The following is a 20,766-nucleotide window of genomic DNA, read 5'->3' on the forward strand; positions in this document are numbered from 1 at the left end:
GAAATATCTGGCTTCTAGCTACTTTCCTCTGAGAGGGAACAACTTATTTCACACATTTTCCAAACTGCCAGGTGATGTCTGCCTAGCGATTCGTAAAGCTGGAGCTAAGTGCTTACTCAGTTAAGATACACAAAGAAGGGGCTAAGATTTGTGAGGTACTATCCCTTTATTCCCGAATGAGAAGGAAGGCATCACACCTTTAGGATCATGTAAACATTTGATACTTCACTTAATAAAGGTGGTTCTCCTACCATTGTAAATGCAGACATGCTGACTTTTTGAGGGTCGGGAGGACTATGTACTATAAATGTTATTTTCTTTTAAACCTTGGATTAACCTGAGACTTTCCAGCTATCAAGGATGCTCTCATTTTCTGTATCGTAGTTGTATTTACCTTGTGTTTTCTTTTCCTTCTTTTGAGGACAGTTGTTCTAGGATATACAAGGAATTAGAAAACAAATTCAAAAATGAGGGCGTGGATCAGATTCAAAACTGCTTTCATTTTGCTTCATGGCATTTTTCCATAAGTCAAGTGGATTAGTGCTTTATTTGATCCACGGCAATTCAAGACTTAAGTGGAAAGTGTTCATTTTATTAAAAAAGTTTTTTAATGTTTATTCATTTTTCAGAGAAAGAGAGAGAGAGAGAGAGATGGAGTACTAGTTGCGGAGGGGCAGAGAGAGAGGGAGACACAGAATCTGAAGGAGGCTCCAAGCTCAGCTGTCAGCACAGAGCCCAATGAGGGGCTCAAACTCATGAGCCGCTAGATCATGACCTGTGCCGAAATTGGACGCCTAACCAACTAAGCCACCCAGGCGCCCCAAAAGTATTCATTTTAAAGCCAAAACCATGTGAGAAAATTTAGTGAATAGAAAAAACTGTGGATAAACATCAGGAACTTACAGTTAATGATTCATAATGGAGACTGTTTCAGTTGCTTCAGAAATTTAAAATATTTATAATTATGTTCTTGAAATAATGAAGGGAAAGCTCTTTTTGAAGCAATCTCCAGGGATGGAAATCTTAGTTCTGTACTCATGACTCATCCCTGGACACACTGCAGTTCTCTCATAAATCCGTGAGCTAAAGGAAGAGGAGAGAAACTGGGGGGCGGGTAGATTGTCGAAAGGGAAACATAAATCCTCTGGATGAGCCACACAATATGCAACCAGCACAAAGATGCACAATTCTAAACAATGGAAGCATCCACACACACAACTAAAAAACTATACTAATTTACTCTAACACTTGAAGAATAAATTGCCCTTCAAGTGAATGACGCCAAGGCTGTGGTCAATCTATGGGAAGGAACTGATGGATAGTTTAGGAGAGAATGCCTGTGCCTTACTGTGACATCACAGAAGGCTTGCAAGTAAGGCAAAAGTCATGGCAGTCTTCCTCATTTAGGTGTGCTAGATGGGAAAACATTTTTTTTTTTTAAATCATCATGCTTTTTGGAAGCTAATCTACCTGGACTCCAAAAATATCATTAATGTGGAAAAGAAAGATTCTCAAGATTCTCCTTTGTTCCTCCTTCCTTCTTTCTAGGAGCGATGGGGCTCGCAGCATTAAAGGAAAAGTAGTGAACCTTGGTGCTCATAAGGGGTGAAGGCTCTGAGTTCAGGTGGCAGGAACTCTCAAGATGAGTTAGTCTGGACCCTCTTTAGAGCTTCCCTTGGGGGTTACCACCTTGAAGTCTCTCTTCTTCCTTGAAGCTGATGTGATACGATGGGTCTGGAGCTGCCTCTCTCAGAAGTGGACCATCCCCTCAGCGGGCCCAGGGAGGAGGACTCAGACAAGCTCTCCCCTTGGCTTTAGGGAGAATGGACAATCAGTCTCCTCCTCCCTGGTTCCCCTCTCCTGACCCTCCCCCCACGCCCCCACCTCGGTCTCTTCCTTGGCCTTTCCAACTCCAGGCAGGCAGAGATTAAAGTACAGGGAAGAGGTTAAGGCAGCTTCTTGAGCTGCCCCCCACCCCCTTCTAGTCTAGTCTAGATCACATAGCCTTTGGCGCTTAGGCAAATGAAGGCCTGTGACTTGTCTGAGGTCTGGCTTAGCTCACCAGGGGATTGATATAGTGAATTTGGGCGCCAGAGTGGGGCTTCTGTCAAATATTCTTTTATTAAGTGTTCTTTTTTTTTTTTCTTTTATCAAAGGTTCTTTTGCCTGGTCTTGTCCTCTGTCTATATAGCTCCTGTAGGGTCCTCTGGGAGAAGGAACAATTGAGCATTTGGCCCTTTCTCTTAGACCTTTCTCAATCTGTTTGCCAGAGACCCAACTAATCACACTTAGGGCTATCAGGAAATACAATAGATAAAGGCGTTTGAAGTCTATAGTTAAAGAGACTAAAAATAATACATTTCTGTTTTTACCACCATTTCTTCACAATAAACTATGAAATGGAAATGATGCCTATCCTGCTCATTTAATAAAACCATGGCTCAGAAAAACCATGTGTTTCATCTAAAAACCTATGGGAGAGTTAATGTTTTCTGTTTAAAGTTTGGGGGAAAGATTTAACTTTTTAAATTTACTTGACGTAGCTGAAATAAAAATCAACCCAGGTTTTGCATTTCCAGTGAGCACATGAGGTTTCTTACAGTAAAATGATGGTGTAACTGATGGCCTGTTTATTAGACAAGATTTGGTGAAGAATTTCTTTTATTTTTAATGTTTATTTATTTATCTTGAGAGAGAGGGAGAGAACGAGTGAGCAGGGGAGAGGCAGAAAGAGGGAGAGAGAATCCCAACTGGTCCCGTGCACTCAGTGTAGAGCCTAACTCACGGCTCAGTATCACAGATCGCGAGGTCATGACCTGAGCCAACCAAGAGTTGGATGCTCAACCCACCGAACCATCAGGCACCTCAATGGTGCAGAATTTCCAAAAATATAAAACTAAATGACTAACCAATATGATCATGCACAAAAGTGAACTAGAAGGATATATTTCTACCATATTTCCTCATTTTGCTATAGGCATTTCTGAGCCCAACATCTAGCACCTGCATTTTTATTTTTTCCCTCTTTTTAAAAATTATGTTTTAATTTTAATTCCAGTTAAGATATAGTGTTATATTAGATTCAGGTGTACAATATAGTGTTTCAACAATTTCATATATCACTCATAGCACCTACATTTTAAAAGTTAACATTTGGGCACCTGGGTAGCTCACTTGGTTAAGCATCCATCTCTTGATTTTGATGCGTGGGATTGGGCCCCACATCAGGCTCTGTGCTGATAGCATGGGGTCTGCTTGAGATTCTCTCTCTCCCTTTCTGTGCCTCTCTCCCTATCAAAAAAAAAAAAAAAAACGAACAAAAGACCAACTTTAAAAAGTTAACATCAACATCCCAAAACACAAACTAACATATTTGAACTTAGAGTTACATAGCCTTAGCTTAAAGGTGTCAGTGCAAAGAATCTCACCAGCTCTTATGGACTAATATATTCTGAGCAGGAAGACATCAGCTCAATTTAAAAATAGCTGACCCTAATTTGCCAATTAGCATAGTTTACTTCTTAGAGAAAGCTAATGTTTAGAACTTGCTATTACTTGATGAAAAATCACTATGCATATTTAAAAGCCTTGACTCCTTTATTCTTCAGGAAGAAGAAGTGCTGTTGAATCAAAAATCTAAGAGTCTTTATTTGCTAGAATCTTCCAAGGGAACATATAATTAAATTCTATTTTGCCTCACAAGTCTTACTCCACGTAACACACCATAACACTCTCTTCCCCTAGGAATATAATTTAAATCATCCTATACGGAATATTGATTTCCCGGGTAGACTTAACTATTCTTCCTCCTTTGTAGTTATTGCGATAAATGGTCATTGAAATATGACCATAACATGCGTGCGCGTGTGCATGCACACACACACACACACACACACACACACACACTGCAGCAATTATCTTGCATGTTAGAAGGATGCATGTGAATGTTTATCTTTGCAACAGTTTAAACATCTTCAGAGTCAAGAGCAAGTTTTGCGTTAGAACTTAGCACGTAACATAGCATAGAAAATAAAATGGTAGAATGAACGAGTATGTTATTTTGCCTCTCCAACTATTCCTGAAGCTCCTTTGGGGCAGAGATGGAGCCCTAATTATTTTGTATCCCCCACAGTACCTAACTGTGCTGGGCACCTAGTCAACATTCAATAAATATGTACTGATTTACTTGCAGTTTCATGGCAAAAATTTCACTGAATGGAACACTTCTCCCTCTCGCCACATATACTCAAACAGGAACTAGGTATTAATCTGTCAAGGATGTTACGGAAGAGATTTCTATACTGGGAGGGAACTTATATTAAATCGCCTCTAAATTCTCTTTTAACTCTGAAATTTTATTTTTATTTTTTAAAGAAATTTAATTAGTTCAGGACTACAAACTTCACATAACAAAAAAAACTGATATCATGAAGGTATCACTGTTACTCAAGAACCAGTAAATGTTAATTTTTAAAAATCCTTGAAAGACTAAAGTATACCAAAGAGTTAATGAATATATATATTAAAAAAAAAAAGCCCTCAAAAGTCCATGTGAAAACTAGTTGTTTAGAATGAAGAAACCATTTTCCTATAAAACAACAGGTTTTTAGACTCTTAGGGAAGCTCATAAAATCCAATCCCTAGGTCAAGTATTAATACTGCTTTAGAACTTAACCACTGCAAGGGGCACCTGGGTGGCTCAGTTAGTTAGGCGTCCGACTTCGGCTCAGGTCATGATCTCATAGTTTGTGAGTTCGAGTCCCGTGTCAGGCTGTGTGCTGACAGCTCAGAGCCTGGAGCCTGCTTCGGAGTCTGTGTCTCCCTCACTCTCTGCCCCTCCTCCACATGTGCTCTGTCTATCTCTATCTCTCAAAAGTAAATAAATGTAAAAAAGAATTAAAAACAGAAAACTTAATCACTGCTCATAATATGGTTTACTTTGGGATCCTGGCAGTATACTTCTCTGCATAACATCTGAATAAACGGGCAATTGTCTAGATAAGAAAAATCTGGTTTTCACCATGACAGTCAACTACAATTGTATTATAAAACAACCACATGTGGCCAAACTAAACAAATTCTCAGTTCTGTAAAGTATACTCTACTGGTCTTACTGGATTGACTCTATAACTTGCTCTGCTGAGGTGCCTCAGTTTCCAGAAATTTCTTTGCTATAACAGCATGTTATTTTTTTCTATACAAATTTTTGCTATAGTTTTCTAACACATGAAGCCACATAACCACATATAAGTCAGGGTGTGTTGATCTGTTTCTAGCCCATTATTGCAATACATCCTCAATACATCCTCTAAGGACCCCACCCCCACCCCCGCTAAATTTGTTGATTAGACACAGGGCCAGTCTTACTGCTTTGTCACTGGGTTTATGCTAATTATTCTAAGGATGATGCTTCCCCCAGTCTTATCCAGTTCTAGAAAGCTGTGGGTAATATCTGATAATACTAAAGGAAAGTTATTTGCTACTGGCTTCTTTTCCTACTTTAGGGGGAAGATCTGATTTTTATCACCTCCTTATTAATTACCCCACACAAAGCTTTCCTCTGCCAGTTTTTGATTTGGTTTTAAACTGCATGTTCACATAACTGCTTTTATTATTATAACACCCAGTGAATTCTTAGAGCTGGTGATGCATAGTAATGCATCCACTCAACATATTTCTTGAGTGCATGTCAAGTCTAAGACATGCAGGTGGGCAGCACAAAGATGAATTAGAAACACATCCTGCCTTTTAGTAACTTGAAGTCTTGTAGGCGTGATGAGATACGCACTTGACATTTGACATTTTCTGCCACACGCTGTGGCTAAAGTGTCAGCAAAGGGTCATGCTAATTGCTTTAGCAGTTCATAAGGTCCCACGTTCCAAATGCTGTAGGATTAAATTCTTTGTCTTATCTCTGATGTCAGAGTCGACTTAAATCTGGAAGCGTCAATCTACGACATCTGCTATTTGCCAGAGCACAGGGCTCCAAGGCATTAGTGGGAATTCTCAATTTAGGTTAATACTGATGTCGAGCCTTATAAAGAGAATCCCAACAGGAAAAACTGCAAGGGGCCACACCCCCTGTACTCTGTACCTGGCACACTGTCCTCTTCTGTTTCCTTTGTCTGGCATTTTCTTCCCCTAGATAACCACACACCTCCTTCTCGCAGTTCCTTTAATTCTGCCCAGATGGCACCTTTTCAGAGAGGACTTCCTTGACCACCCTATTTAGATGCATGATCTTGGCCAAAAGGCCAAGAAGTGATTGACCACCTTATTTAGAGTCACTTGTCACTCTCTTTCCATCGCTTTACTCTTCACAAATCACTTATATCTAATTCTATACGTTTAATTTTTTTTTTTGCCAGGGATTTGTCTTTTTTTTTTTTTTAATCACCGCCTAACCTCACTGCTTAGCACTATTTATTATATGCAGAGAACAAAGGAACATTGTTTGCATGACACATGGATTCTTGGGCCATTCACTTTCTGGAAGGGCATCTCTGAGAAAACTCACTGCTTCACATGACATTTCCAGAAAGTTCTTGACTTTTTGAGAGTCTGGGTTTGTAGTGAGCCCAAATCTTCTTTCCTAAAACTTCTCTATTGGTTCTATTTGGTGTTTTAGGACACATGGAATAAGTTTAAGCCATTTCAACTTTCCACACGTGTCTGTTATTTTCATGTTCCCTTCAATCTTCTCAACTTTAGGCTAAGAGTATCTTCCCCCAGACCTTAGACAGGGGCTGTGGGTTTCTCTCCTGCACTGGTCACAGTCTCTTAAGTTATGGTGTGAAATGCCCACAAATGAATATAGTATCTCTGTGATCCAAAGTCTCAGCTCCTTCCCATGGCTGTTTGCTGCCACTGGATCTTAGCACATGGCAAAACGTGTCTCATCTACTCTTCCTGGCTCACCCATTCCTTCATTCCGTGCAACGGGTTCTGGTGAGTGCATACACCTGCCCGCTACTGCTCTTGCTCCTGGGGTATAGGATAAACCTGACCGATGAGGCATATGGTCTTATGGAAGTTATGTTACCAGGCAATTCTTCTAACTAGATTTTTAGTTTTGAAACAAAAGTTGGATAAATTTTAGAGCCAGTGATTCTTTTATTTGTAAAACTTGGAGTTAAGAAATGTCCAGCTTGTGAAATCCAGTAGAAATATTTGTACAGAGATTTAGAAGTTTACAACTGAAAAAGGGTGAGATTTAAATGGAGCACCTGACTCATATTCTGCAAAGAACATTTGAATAAATTAGTGCATATAGTTGGGGTGGGGTGAGTCTGTGTGTGTGTGCATCTTCCTGCAAAGCACATGTGTGTGTGGCAGGGAGAGGGGAACCTCAAGGGCAGAGGCTTGATTTATCCATATTTGTCAGTGCACAGTATATTATCAGTTCCTGCAAAGCCCCTTCCTTCCTTCCTCTTCTTTCCCTTCCTCCTCCCCCTCCATCTCTTTCTTTCCTTCCTTTTATTCCCTTGTACCATTCTAGTCCCCACCACCACCCCCATTAGGGAGCACTTGTCATAGAAAATTTGGTATAGGTTTATCAAATTTCTTAAAAAGTCAAACGGGAATTTTATTAATAGTGCTTTTATTTCATAAAATTACTTGTGGGGACTGGTCCTCTATGTAATATCAATTCTGTGCTATCTTAGGGCACATAATACCTTTCCGTTAATTCAAACCATCTTATATGTCATTTACTAGACATTTAAGTTTTCTGTGAAGTTCCTGTGTATTCTTGGTTTTATTTTCTTCCTATAAGATTAATTCCTATATACATAATATCCTAAGCTTAATTCCTATATACACCACAGTTCTAAGTGCTATTTTGAATGGTATCTTATTTTTTTGTTAAATCTTCTAGTTGGTATGTCTCTTCTAGTTGGGAGTGTTTTATTGCATATTTTAAAAAGTGAGCACAAAACAATACTGGGTATATTTTTTTAACTATACAAAGGCTAAATGTTCCGAAACAATACAAATTATAAACATAACAAAAATGCAAGAGTTTATAAAGGAAAACAGTACCAAAGACAGAGAAGGCATAGCACTCTTTATATTAAACAGAAGACTCCAGATATAAACTAGAAACTTACTAGCCTTACAATTAAAATGTCGTCCCATTGCTAGCCAAATCTTTTTATCTCAGGGCCCCTGTGTGGCCGAGATGACCCACATGTCATCAGTGTGGTGTCCTCAGTGAAAGGGAAGAAAGGGACTTGGAGAGGAACCAAATGAGGACGGGGTGGGGGGGGGAGGCTGATGGGTGTCCGGCTGGAAGGATCAGAGGACTGGGGAGGGTGTCCAAGTTCAGGACCCTGATTAGAAATACAAGACCATGCCCTTCATATCAGAGCAAACCTACTCAACAAAGACCTTTAAACACAGGACCTGGTGACTTACAACCCAGGCTCAACAACAGAGACTAAACATATGCTGAATCTCGACTGCTTCTTATAGGAAGAAAATAAAAACCCACAAAAAATCCTAAAGCCTATCAGTGCTATGCTAAAAGATGTATTATTAAACAATCAATAGGCAACACGATCATAACAATCCATGATAGTGAGATAAAAGGAAATGTTCCTCCTTCACTGACGCACTGGACGGCATCAAGTGAGCTAAGAAAAGCATTTAGATTCCTACCCCATGTTAAACCCAAGAGGATGAGGTGGAAGTCACTCATATTATTCTGGTGGCCAGGGATTCGCTGCACATTAAATTGTCAAGGTGAAAGATGACAAGAGTAATGTTCTAGGGAAGATCAAAAGTACCAGGTCGAGTAAACCACCATAACAAGGAAGTCCTAACTAACTAAGGCATATTTTTGTCACTTAGATGTAACAGGGACTTACACAGATGGGAAAGGTTGCTCTTTAAAATTATTTTCACCATCAAATGATTTCTCTTTTATATTCCCCAAAGCCTCAGAGTAGAATGGTGACACGAGGGTACACAGAAATTTCATAAAACATGATCTTCATAAAACATGATCTTCACTTCAAAACTACTCATTAAGTGCCATCTGCTCTTTCACCAGGACCCTGAGTTTCACCGAACACAACAGGCTAATCTAAGTAAGAATTTCTGAGTCTCTATCTCTAAATTCAAATTTGACAACAGAAAAAGATCTACTAGAAATCCAGATGGTATGGGACAGAGGATGGGGGGAAGGAGACAGAAGCCAGAACTCGGGCCATATTATCAAAATGAACTCTTCTGTAATCATTCTGGAGTCTATAATCTTTACCACCTGTACTTTCCAGGGAACTGCCTGTGCCCATTTTCACCTGAAGGCCATTTGTCGTGGAACTGACCTGGATGGCTCTAACTCAGAGAAGCGGAAGCTACCTTCGATATGTACCAAAAATCAAGGTGGGACTCAATTCCGACCAAGAAGCTCAGATGTCCCAAACTCTTCTCCCAAACTCATGCTGGCCAGACTGCTCCTGGGACCTGGGTTAGGTCCCCAAGAATTTTTTTGTAGGTGCTTTCAAATCATTGAAATCATTCTCTTGGCTTTTTTTTTTTTTTTTTAATTTCCTAATTCAGAAAGCAGGAAATGTCTTTCTTGTGTAACAGTCGCAAAGCAGTCCCCTTGGGCTTCCAGGGGGCTTGTTTCTTCCAGTTCCTGTTTCTGGTTTCTAACTACTAACTCTATATTTGGTAACAGCCTGCCTGTGGGCTGTTTTGGATGTGGTCATAATAAGATAACCTGGAGTCACTGAGCAGAGATCTAAAGCAATCTTATTTTTCCAGGAAGCAATGTGTTGACCTTTCAGGATTTGTTCTATTTTATGGAGTGTGTTGAGTTTTTGAATAGTGTTGTTTATAGCAAAAAGTTGGGTGTTTACACTACTGGTCCTTAAGGGTGTATGACTATACAGCAATAGGATACGTACAGTCTCCCGGGTCACAGTGAGTTTACATTTGCTTCTTATGTGGACTGATGTAATCTAAGGAATGCACTTTATCCATTCTCTTATTCCATGGCAGCCTTGAAAATAGCTACTTGCTTGGAAATGGACAAACATTTGTCAGAAGAGTAAGACCAGAGTGTTGACTTTTACATCAGGGCAAAAACGAATGAACACTGACAACAACTGATAGATAGATAACTTCTTTCTTTCCCCAGTAGTTTCAAAATGCTTAGTGTTAAACCTATACGAACACAATATTTTAGGAATAAACAGATAATCAACTTGTATTTGCCATTGGAAGAAGCCATTTGAAAAGAGTCAAAAAGCTTTTGGATGACTATTTTACCACCACTGAGTGCTCTTGTAACCCTACTTTAGATTTTTGCTTTGTCATGTTTTTGAACCATAAGAGTAACTTGTTTTGTACATAAGATCAGAAAGAATCATTACACTTTCATTTTACAAAGGGAAACCCAAGGCGTAAAAACACATTTTATGATAAGAGTTTAATGATTATTTAATTATTTAAATTATTGCCTTCAGTCAGGGAAAGGAATTTGAGCTTCACAGAGACCTTTTGTTTATGAAGTGATCAGTCATCAAGTCAATTTCAGAGGATTATGATACCAGAACTAAAATAAGAGCTCAAATTCTCCCCCTAAAGAACATTACTTTCACGTGTAATATGGATATATGAGATGGTTTTACTTTAAGTAATTTATACCATATTTTATTTCTTGTTTCTTTAATGTTTACTACAGGTGGAAAGTTAGTCTTTCTTATAGTAGGTGTACAGCAAATAATCTTTTAGAAAATCTAAGATGTGGGGTGCCTGGGTGGCTCAGTCAGTTGAGTGTCCGACTTCGGCTCAGATCATGATCTTACAGTTCGTGGGTTCGAGCCCCCCGTCAGGCTCTGTACTGACAGCCAGCTCAGAGCCTGGAGCCTGCTTCAGATTCTGTATCTCCCCTCTCTCTGACCCTCCCCTGCTCATGCTCTCTCAAATAAAAACATTAAAAAAATTAAAGTAGAAAATCTAAGATGTAATTCAGGAAATTCTTTTTATAACTTTCTATTTTCCCCTTCGGTCATTTTGCATTTGTTTTTATACTTAAGATCCTGTTTCACAAGCTAGAACTTGGCCATACAATCTGTGCAGTTGTAATGCTTCCATACTCTTGCAAAGCAGCGTGCACAGGGGTGAAAGACCCATTCTGGAGAATCAACAGGAGACTGGAGCATCCACTGTACCCCTCTTGGCTTTGGGACAAGCACCTAACCTTTCAGATGAAAATCCTCATCTGAAAAATGGGACTAATTCACTTTTTTAGTTTCCTTCGGGGAGCTAAAATGCATGGAGATTCTAGAACAGGTTCCCTTATCAGGGTTACTCAATGGAGAAGCGATGAGCATTCTAGATAAGATGATTCCTCTGCTGTGCAAGAATGTCCCACCCATTGCAAGATGCTCCCTATAACGCCACTGATATTCATCAATGAGGACTTGGTGAAATGATCATACCACCTTTTCTGTTTGTACTTATTTTCCTTCCACTCCTTTAAATATAAATATATAAATTAAAATATATATATATATTTTGGTTTTGCATACTCATTCGTTGCATACTCATACTATGGCTCAATTTTCATTTCCTCAAGTTCCTAACTTCCAGCTACTGAGATGACACAATATTTCATGCTCTTGAAGTTTACCACCATTGAAATGCTTACACGCTGAATAGCTCTGATTTCTATGGTCTTTAGACTGTTAGCAATCTAAGGGCAGTGGCTGTATTATATTTCTCTTTCAGTGTCTAGCACCCCACACAATGCCAGACATATTGTGGGTACTCGGGGATGTTGTTGAATCGAATGGTCCACCTCCTGTGAATTCTGAGACTGGTAGCCTTCGTATTCTGACATCATCTTCCTGTGAGGCATTTCACATCGTTTAGAGCCTTGACATCTCAGACTGCACTTCACAGATCTAGATACCCGGGGCCTGTTTTCTTCTGAAGGCCATGGGAACGAACCAGGCCTGTGTGTGAAGGGACCAGGTTAGGTCAGTACCTGGCACACGGTGATGCCGGGCGGGGTGCTCAGCGAGGCGCGCCAAGAGCTACCGCAGAGCAGAAAGACGTGACAAGGCTGTGCTCCAGGGACAGGAATCTGACCGTGGCACGGGCGCACATGCTCAAGTTGTGCTTGAACTCACTTGTCCCTTCTGAACTTGCTGAGGGCGCACTTCTTTTTTTTTTTTTTTTTTTTATTATTTTTTTTTTTACAAATAGTTTATTGTCAAATTAGTTTCCACTGTAGACACTTTCATAGGCTCCTGCTCTCATTTCCATTTTGTTCTAAGTCGACTACTATTCTTATAGACAGTCTGTGCAGTTTCTCTTTTCTGCACTTCTTCCCGCCATGGGATATGCCAACCAGAGAAAAACGATTCCGGGCCCTGCCGTGGTAATAAAGTAAAACAGCCGCGAGTCCTCCTGCTGATCCATGTGACCTCCCTCTGCGATTTCCCAAACTGGTCATTCTAAATATTTGCCCTTCTCCTCAAGGACCCTGCTCCACGCCTCCTTTCTTACCACATCCTACGGCCTCCCTTACCCCACAAGCTCTCTCCAGATATGTTGCTTTCTACCTCACAGAAGCTATTAGGTGCAAACTCATCTTTCTGTCCCTCACTCCTGCCCCCCAAGCAAATGCATCTGTAGCCATCATTCCCATTGTGGTGGAAGGTGCCCCCTCCCCCCGAATCAAGGGTTATCCTGCCACCTGGATCCTGGATCTGCCACCTCCTTTGTGAAGATGACCATCCTTCACTTACCCTAATTTCCTTCCTGAGTCTTCTATCCAACTTCTGACACAACAGATCTACTTGGATATCTATCATATAACTCAACTGTATGCTCGAAAACAAACTTTTGCGGGTTGCTCAGGCCTAAAAATCTTAAAGTCACGATTTTTTTCTCATACATCACATTCACTCTTCAGCAAATCTTACAGCTTTTCCTTAAAAGTATATCCAGAACCACAGCTTCAATCCTGGTGCAAGCCATCTGATTCTTGCGTCTTGTCTGGGTTTTTTTTAATGATTTTAAAACATTTTGTTTGTTTGTTTATTTTTAAAGAGAGAGTGAGCAAGCATGCGAGTGAGGGAGAGGGGCAGAGGGAGAGACAGAATCTTAAGCAGGCTTCGCACTCAGCGCAGAGCCTGACACGGGGCTCAATCCCACGACCCTGTGCTCATGACCTGAGCCAAAATCAAGAGTTGGCAGTTCCACCGACTAAGCCACCCAAGTGCCCCTGCAGCACTAGGCTTCTAAATAACCTCCCTGCTTCCAACCTTGCCCCCTACACTGTATTCTTATCTAGAGTGGTCTTGTTGAAACAGGCTAGATAATGACACCCCTCTGCTTCAACCTCAAAACATGTTCCATCTGACTTGGAGCAAAGCCCAAACCTAGACAAGGACCTACAAGGCCCTGTGTGATCTGCAGCTGTTGCCTCTCAGGCCTTATTCTTCTACTCTGCTCCCACTTCACTCTGCTCTAGCCCACAGGCTCCCGGCTTTCTTCAGCATGCCAGGGATGCCCCTGCTCCAGCCTTGTAACTTCACCAGGGGTCCTTCTAGGCTCATCTCATCATTCGGACTTTAAGATTATCCTAACACTCATCTGGCACCAGAATCACTTAGAAAGATCCAGGATTAAAGTCACAGCTTGCCAGCAAAGTGGCATCAGGCTTTCTTCCTTTGGAGGAACTTTCATAACTGGGTGTGATCCACACCTTGCCAAGGACCTCGTCTCTCCCCGGGCCCCTCCTCCCCAGATCATCTCAGGCCCAAGGGAAAGAGATCCACGCGATGTGGGGTCTGCAATTATCTGGGCTTAGAAGGCTTCAGCTCCAAAGAGACTAACCTCTGGTGCAACTCAATAGATACTCTGTGTGTCAAGGGGCATGCCCTGTTATAGGTGTCACCACAATCACAGAAGTCTGGTGGTGTGGCTTCCTACCAGGCATTTATCATTCTTCCAGTCCAGATGCAGTTGACCAAACAGCAGTCATTTATATCATAAGCAACGTTGCCTAGTAACACAGCTAACATTCTACTTTTATCAGGTCTCCAGGGAAACAGAGCTAGAAAGCTGAAGAAGTCAAATGTCAAGTTCTCCTGGAGAAGGGGAAGGAATCTGTGAACACTCTGTCCGTGCCTCTTTTGCTTTTGCTGTTCTCTCTGGTGGGGAGACTCCTCCCCGGACATCCTCATGGCCTGCTCCCACCCTTTCTTCAGTCCCTTCATCAGAAGTCACCTTCTCAATGAAGGCTTCCTATGTGAGAACTGCAACTCCTAATGTCACCTGCTGAGACCATCCTCATATGCTATATTTTCTTTTTCATTGTCCTTATTACCTTCTAACATATATAATTTATGAGCTGATTTTACTTATTTTGTTTTCCCATAGAATTTAAAGTCAATATGGCTGGGATATTTGTCTTTTTCCTTGTGCATTGATAATAATTAGCACCTAGGACAGTGCCTGGAATACAGGAGGTTCTTCAACAACTATTTGTTTTATTTATAAATGAATATATGTCCTTTCTCTCATCCAAATTCTCAATTTTCACTGGCACCCTTCTTTGGGGGGCAGAGGGAGGGCCAAATGTGTTCAGTCTACAGATAAAAAGGGGCATGGCGTTAGAGATGAACACTGAGGCCAAACTGCCTGGGTCTCGGTAAAGGTTTTGCCACTCACCCTGGAGGTTTCCCTAGTCTCTCTGTGCCTTTGTTGTCTCTCTGTAAGTGGGGATAATAATAGCACTGATATCTCACGGTTGCCATGAGGATGAAATGAGTTAAAATACGTGTCAAGTATTCAGAAGAGTACCTGACACTTAGGAAGCACTATGTGTCATTAAATCAAGTTTTTATTACATCCAATTTTAAAAGGCCTTTATTTCCACTCTGTACCGCTTCTAGTTATTTCCCTTTCTTCCAAGTTTTTCTTCCTCTCAGCTGATCTACCTAAAAGTCACACCTCCCCCACAGTCTTTAACTTGCATGCACTTTTCCAACCACTTAAAGTACGATTTGCAATGACCCAGGTGCTACCTTTCTCTCCTTAGTCAGTGACTGAGTCGTATGCCTGCCATCACTGACCACAGGTGTCTTTCCCCTCCGGTCTTCCGGGTTCCACCTCTCCGTGTGGCCGCCCCTTCTCCGTCTCCTTCGGAGGCACCCCTTTTTCCTTCGTTTGCACTTTGGTGTTCCTGCCATTATGTCGCTCTCCACGTTCTCCCCGGTGACCCCATTCTCAGGCATGGCTTCAACTCCCACACTCACGACACCCAGGGAGGTCCGTCCTACTGACAGTTTCCCAAAGGCGTCACGTTCTACCTCACCTCCATGACTTCAAGCTTCCCGTCTCCTTCCTGGCATCTTTTTCTACCCCCAGCTCCGTCTCCCTCAATACAGCTGGTTCTCCACGTTTTAATACAACCGTCACCTCTTGTCTCATCCCCAGGAAAATGGCCCCTCCTCTGCGCTCCCTTAGTGCTTCACGGTGCCTCTATCCTAGCAGAACACTCGATGGCTGGTTTAGTTAGTTTTACCTAAGAAATGAACTGCTTCTAGGTATGCATACACATCTAGGAAGGTTACAGATGCATATATACATGAAAGTGCAGTGACTATGGGTTTTGGGCTCCCTTCCATGACGACAAACACCATTCACTAGTAGAGAAAGACAACTAGTATTTACATGGCTAAAAATCATACCGCCAGCTCTTTTTAAAGGTGTCAGCAGCTTACTGTCTTGCTCTGGCTCCCCTTCTGGCTCCCTTAGGTCTAGGCACCTACCTGCAGAGTACATCCGAACACACCGATCATCAGCATAGCTACCGAAAGGTAGTCGGTAAACACATCCCACCATGGTTTCAGCACACGGAAGGCAGGCTGCTGCTCAGAGAACTGCCGGAACTCTGTCACCGGAATCATGTTTCTGAGAAAGGAACGGTTGTGAATTAATTTCTCTTCACGTACAACACACAACATTAACAGCATCTGAAATGCTGCTTCCACCCGTGAGAAACAGCGATCTGGATTAGTCCGGGAGTTGACAAGGCACCTCAGTGTTTTATGAAGCCACTGAATGAAGCCACTGGTAGGGGAAATAAGCCTCACGTTTACTGAGTATTATCCCATAAGTGGGTTGCCTTTGGCTCCACGTGGACCAGAAAGACCATGGCCAGAGCAGACCATTATTTCCTGGACTCTCCCTTCCCCTAAACAAAACATGAAGATGCTAGAGAGAACAGAGCCCAGCCTTTGAAATGTTTCTGTTATTTATCTTACCATCCTGGGTAAGGATGCTTTAAACCATTTTAAAGGTAATCTCAGCATTGGTCTGTGTTAATTATTTACTAGTCTCTGTTTGTAAAGCATTTACTTGCTCCCTGGGAAGGCAGACGGCTTTGCCACATGGTCCTCGTCCTAGAAGATGGAAGATCTCGTTGGTTGTGGTTGCGGTAGGGGGCGGGGGTGGTTTGGAAAGAACTTCATTTTTTCTGGCTTCCCGTTTTTTGTCCCTGTGCTTTGTAAAAGATTCTTTTACTGTTTATTTCTGAGAGGGAGAGCATGAGCAGGGAGGGGCAGAGAGAGAGGAAGAGAGAATCCCAAGAGAGAATCTGTGCTGTGATGTTAGCACAGAGCCCCAGGTGGGGCTTGAACTCACGAACCCACAAGATAATGACCTGAGCCGAAATCAAGAGTCAGACCCTGATCTGACTGAGCCTCCCAGGCACCCCTATGCCTGTGCTTTTGACTTGCTTTCTTTTCCCCATTTTCTGTATTCTGCATACTTCACTGGGAACCTCAAATATTCTCCGCTGAAAAATCCGTTGTCCTTGGAAACGCCTATCTCTATCTAAACGACAGAAGATAAATGAGTAGGATGCACCTGTGGCTCCGGGAAAAAGAAGAAAGAGATGCATCCTTTTTAGACTGTGTTGTCCTTTCTCATGGCTCAGTCCCACTGCCCCCAGGACATGAAGTTCATCACTCTGCCACTGTGAGAAGGAATGTTCTGCTCTTATCTTATGGCAGTGAATAAGGGTAGCCAGTGTGGGACAAAAAGAAAATTTCTCTCCCTTTTGCCACCTTCAGATCCAAGAATCTAGCTCTCGGCACCTGTTTTGTTACTTAGTCCTAATTACAGAGCAAGGGCAAGGCCGCATTTTGCTGCTTATTCTCCCAAGCCTTGTTTGGTTTGTGGATCTTCCCTTCCCTAATACGGAATTAAGGGCTGCACAATAAACAGCCTAAAGCCAAGCCAAGGCTCTTCTTTGAGTTCACAGGTGGTTATCTTTGGAAATGATTATAATTATCCATTCTGTCTTGTTGCTTTAGCTAACTTCCTTGAGCAGCAATCTGTCTTCCTTCGGGGTTTATTCCTTAACACAATGTTTGAAGTTTCAACTGCCTGCTGCTGCGCTCACCTGTGACCTGCCTACTTGACGTGCGTCCAGCATTTGATACGATTTTCTCATTTTATCAAAACACAACTTTCCTAACTCCATTCTGTTACTGCCACGAGGCTGCAAGCTTCTTGAAGGAAGAACCTATATGGTGTGCAGGCGTGTTCTCAAACATAGGTTGCAGGCAAGCCATACAAGCTAACTAAAGAACTTTGCAGATTCCTGGTGTCCTTGACATTTCAGACTAGTTCATGATTTCCTAATACTTCATGACCTCTTGGCTTCCCAGTGAGTCATCACCTCACTGCCCCAAATGTTTCCTACTCATGGTTGTTCCAGTGACAATCACAGAGGCTCTAACTCATCTTAACCTCCAAGTTTTGCTTCCAAAGCTATTGTCTTATTCTGCTTCGCATTCCCGTCCCTTACGTACCACAGCCCCTGGCAAACGGGATCAGGACCCAGACAACTGCTGTTGAGTAAGTGAATGACTGAACTCAGATGCTCGTTCATGGAGCGATGCTCATCTAAATGAGACTGGAGGTGACCCCAGCCAGCTGCAGTGACAGTGCTAACAAGGACAGTACTAGTGCTCTAGTCTATATTCCTTGATAGATTTGGTGGTTGTTTCCTTCATGGTAAGTGTCAAAGGAACTGGGCTTGTTCTTTGAAGTGAGGGCCAATTTCAGGAATAAAATGCACCAATGTAAAGCAGTGGCTTTCAAATTTTTGATCTCTGGACACCTTCACGCTCTAAAATGTAGTAAGAAGGACCTCAAGGAGCATTTTTTTACATGGACCATACCACTCAATATTTAACATATTAGAAATTAAAACCAAGAAAGTTGAAAAATATATACTAATTTAAAAATAAACCCATGACATGTTGATTATAACTAGTCTCCAAAACAATAACAAAAAAATGAGAAAAATAGCATTGCTTTCCGCTTTGCAAATCTCTTTAACGTTTGGCCTAATGGAAGATAGCTAGATTCTCATATCTGCTTCTGCATTCAGTCTGTTGCAATATGTTATTCTGATTGAAATTTATGAATTAAATAGATAGGCAGTTGGAAAATAGAGGAATATCTTTTTTTTAAAATATTTTATTTATTTCTAGGAGAGAGAGCGTGAGCAGGAGAGGGTCAGAGAGAGAGGGAGACACAGACTCTGAAACAGGCTTCAGGCTCTGAGCTGGCAGTCAGCACAGAGCCCGACGCGGGGCTCGAACCCACGAACCGTGAGATCATGACCTAAGCGAAAGTCGGACGCTTAACTGACTAAGCCATCCAGGCGCCCCATAGAGGAATATCTTAACAGGCTTTTCATATAATTGTGGATATGAACTTTTGATATCAAACCGACCTAGTTAGTTGCAATATGGAATCTGAAAACTATATCAACAAACTTCATGATATTAAAACTCATTCATCTGTCGTGTACTTCCAATGGATCTTTTACACAAGGTTTGTATCATATATTCGTCATCTGGAAAATACTGGATTGCTGAGGTATGCAGATCTTCCACATGTTGACAAATTATGTAAAGAAAATCACATTCATTAATATCATTACTGCTTTCATGAGAAAAGTTTTAAGGAATGGGAATTTTTCCAAAATTCTAATCACCACTTGAAAGTTTGAAGTTTGTTTCTGGCAGCAAACGGTATCAGTCGTTTTCCTTAAAGCATTAGGCTCACTTCATTCATTTCGAGAAAATGTCTTCCACAGGCTAAAGTCTGAGTAATCAGTTGTTTTCATTCAAGTAAAAGTGATATAATATGATAAAGGAGTGAATTCCACTTTAACTCAAATGAAGACTTTGCCTTCAGACAACCACTGTACTGTGGAATGTAGTAGAAACGCTTTATATATTCTTCCTCTTAGTCATACAGCGCGTTAATACAGTATGTAGCCAAGGCTTATGTGCTGTTGAAATAACTTTTATTGCATCAATGAGGACATTAAATGAAACTGGCATTTAAGTTGTAAATATATGCCAATGAAGAATGCCATCACCACAGTAGAGTCTGATACCTCTACCTTGATTCATGCTAAGGTGCATTACCCACCATTGCATTTGCACCATAAGTGAAAAAGGCAAAAAAAAAAAAAAAAAATCTTAGCACTAAAAAATAGTTTTTGACCTTGTGGGCTCCCTAAAAAGGTTTAGGTGACCAGGGTTTCATGAACCACACTTTGAGAAGCACTGAGGTAGAGGCTCACTGTTCTTTCATCTACAGCTCTTGTTGAGAGAGCAAACCGTGGGCATGCAGAAAAGGCAATGTTCTCAGAGTCCTTGGCTACGTTGCCTTCACAGTCATTAGTCTTTTAAAATGGAAAATAAAGACAAACTAAGGAATCTAAGAAACTTAAATAGTAGGTACTGCCCCCTAATACTGGCACAACCTAATTAAGATGGGTTGTTAGAAGCACAGCTGGGCCAGATGACACAGCCTTTAGTATCAGAGCTCTTATCACACTTTGCCTCTTTTGAATAAGTGTATCTATATATGTCCATGCCATATATGTGTGTACATATCTACTCCATAGGAATGTATATACACAGATCTATCATACATATAGAGACTTTATTGTTTTAACATATCACTGGGCTCATCCTTATAATTATTTTTGATGTGACCAAAGGGTGCGGACAAATAAGTTGATTAAAAAACTCTAAGAACTAAAGGGACAGCGGATGGACCTTGTACTTGCTGATTGAGAAAAATACCATTTTTTTGGTATTCTTCTTTTACCAATTTCAGCAGCTCTGAAGACATGCATGCATTATCAGTGGCTACCCTGGATTTCTCTTTCATTACTATTGAAGCTTCCAACTGGTTTGTTACCATTTCAAGAGTTACGGTTTCAAGCTGAAGGAGTCAGTACGGAATCAATTGCTTGGGTTTAAACAGTCATTTCCCTTAAAGATCAATCAGCATAATTTTCTTTCTATTTAACTTTTTTCTAATTTTAGAATTTCATCCAACGTTGGGGCACCTGGGTGGCTCAGTCGGTTAAGCGTCCGACTTCGGCTCAGGTCATGATCTCACGGTTCATGGGTTTGAGCCCTGAGTCAGGCTCTGTGCTGACAGCTAGCTCAGAGCCTGGAGCCTGTTTTAGATTCTGTTTCTCCCTCTCTCTCTCTGACCCTCCCCTGCTCATACTGTCTCTCTCTCTCTTAGAAATAAATAAAACATTAAAAAAATAAAACTAAATAAAAAAAGAATTTCATCCAACTTTGATTTCCAACTTATTATATAAGAGCTTAGTTTACCTAATTTTAAAAATGCCTTTGGAAATATGGCATTGCATTTCATTCATGAGATACTGGAGCCCTAATTAAA

At 41.3% G+C, this 20,766-nt stretch overlaps 1 protein-coding gene across 1 annotated transcript in view; it reads right to left on the minus strand.

Annotated features, from left to right (window-relative positions):
- The window catches only part of LRRC8C (leucine rich repeat containing 8 VRAC subunit C), a 75,482-nt gene that overhangs the window by 15,011 nt on the left and 39,705 nt on the right, over positions 1–20,766 (minus strand). The window contains exon 2 of the mRNA XM_039221837.1: positions 15,801–15,942. Coding sequence (XP_039077768.1) covers positions 15,801–15,938 — 138 coding nt within the window. The 5' untranslated portion in view covers positions 15,939–15,942. The remainder of the gene's footprint in view (positions 1–15,800; positions 15,943–20,766) is intronic.

This window comes from Hyaena hyaena, unplaced genomic scaffold (genome assembly GCF_003009895.1).
Source record: "Hyaena hyaena isolate Hyena2069 unplaced genomic scaffold, ASM300989v1 scaffold_1025, whole genome shotgun sequence".
NCBI classification, from domain to species: Eukaryota; Metazoa; Chordata; class Mammalia; order Carnivora; family Hyaenidae; genus Hyaena; species Hyaena hyaena.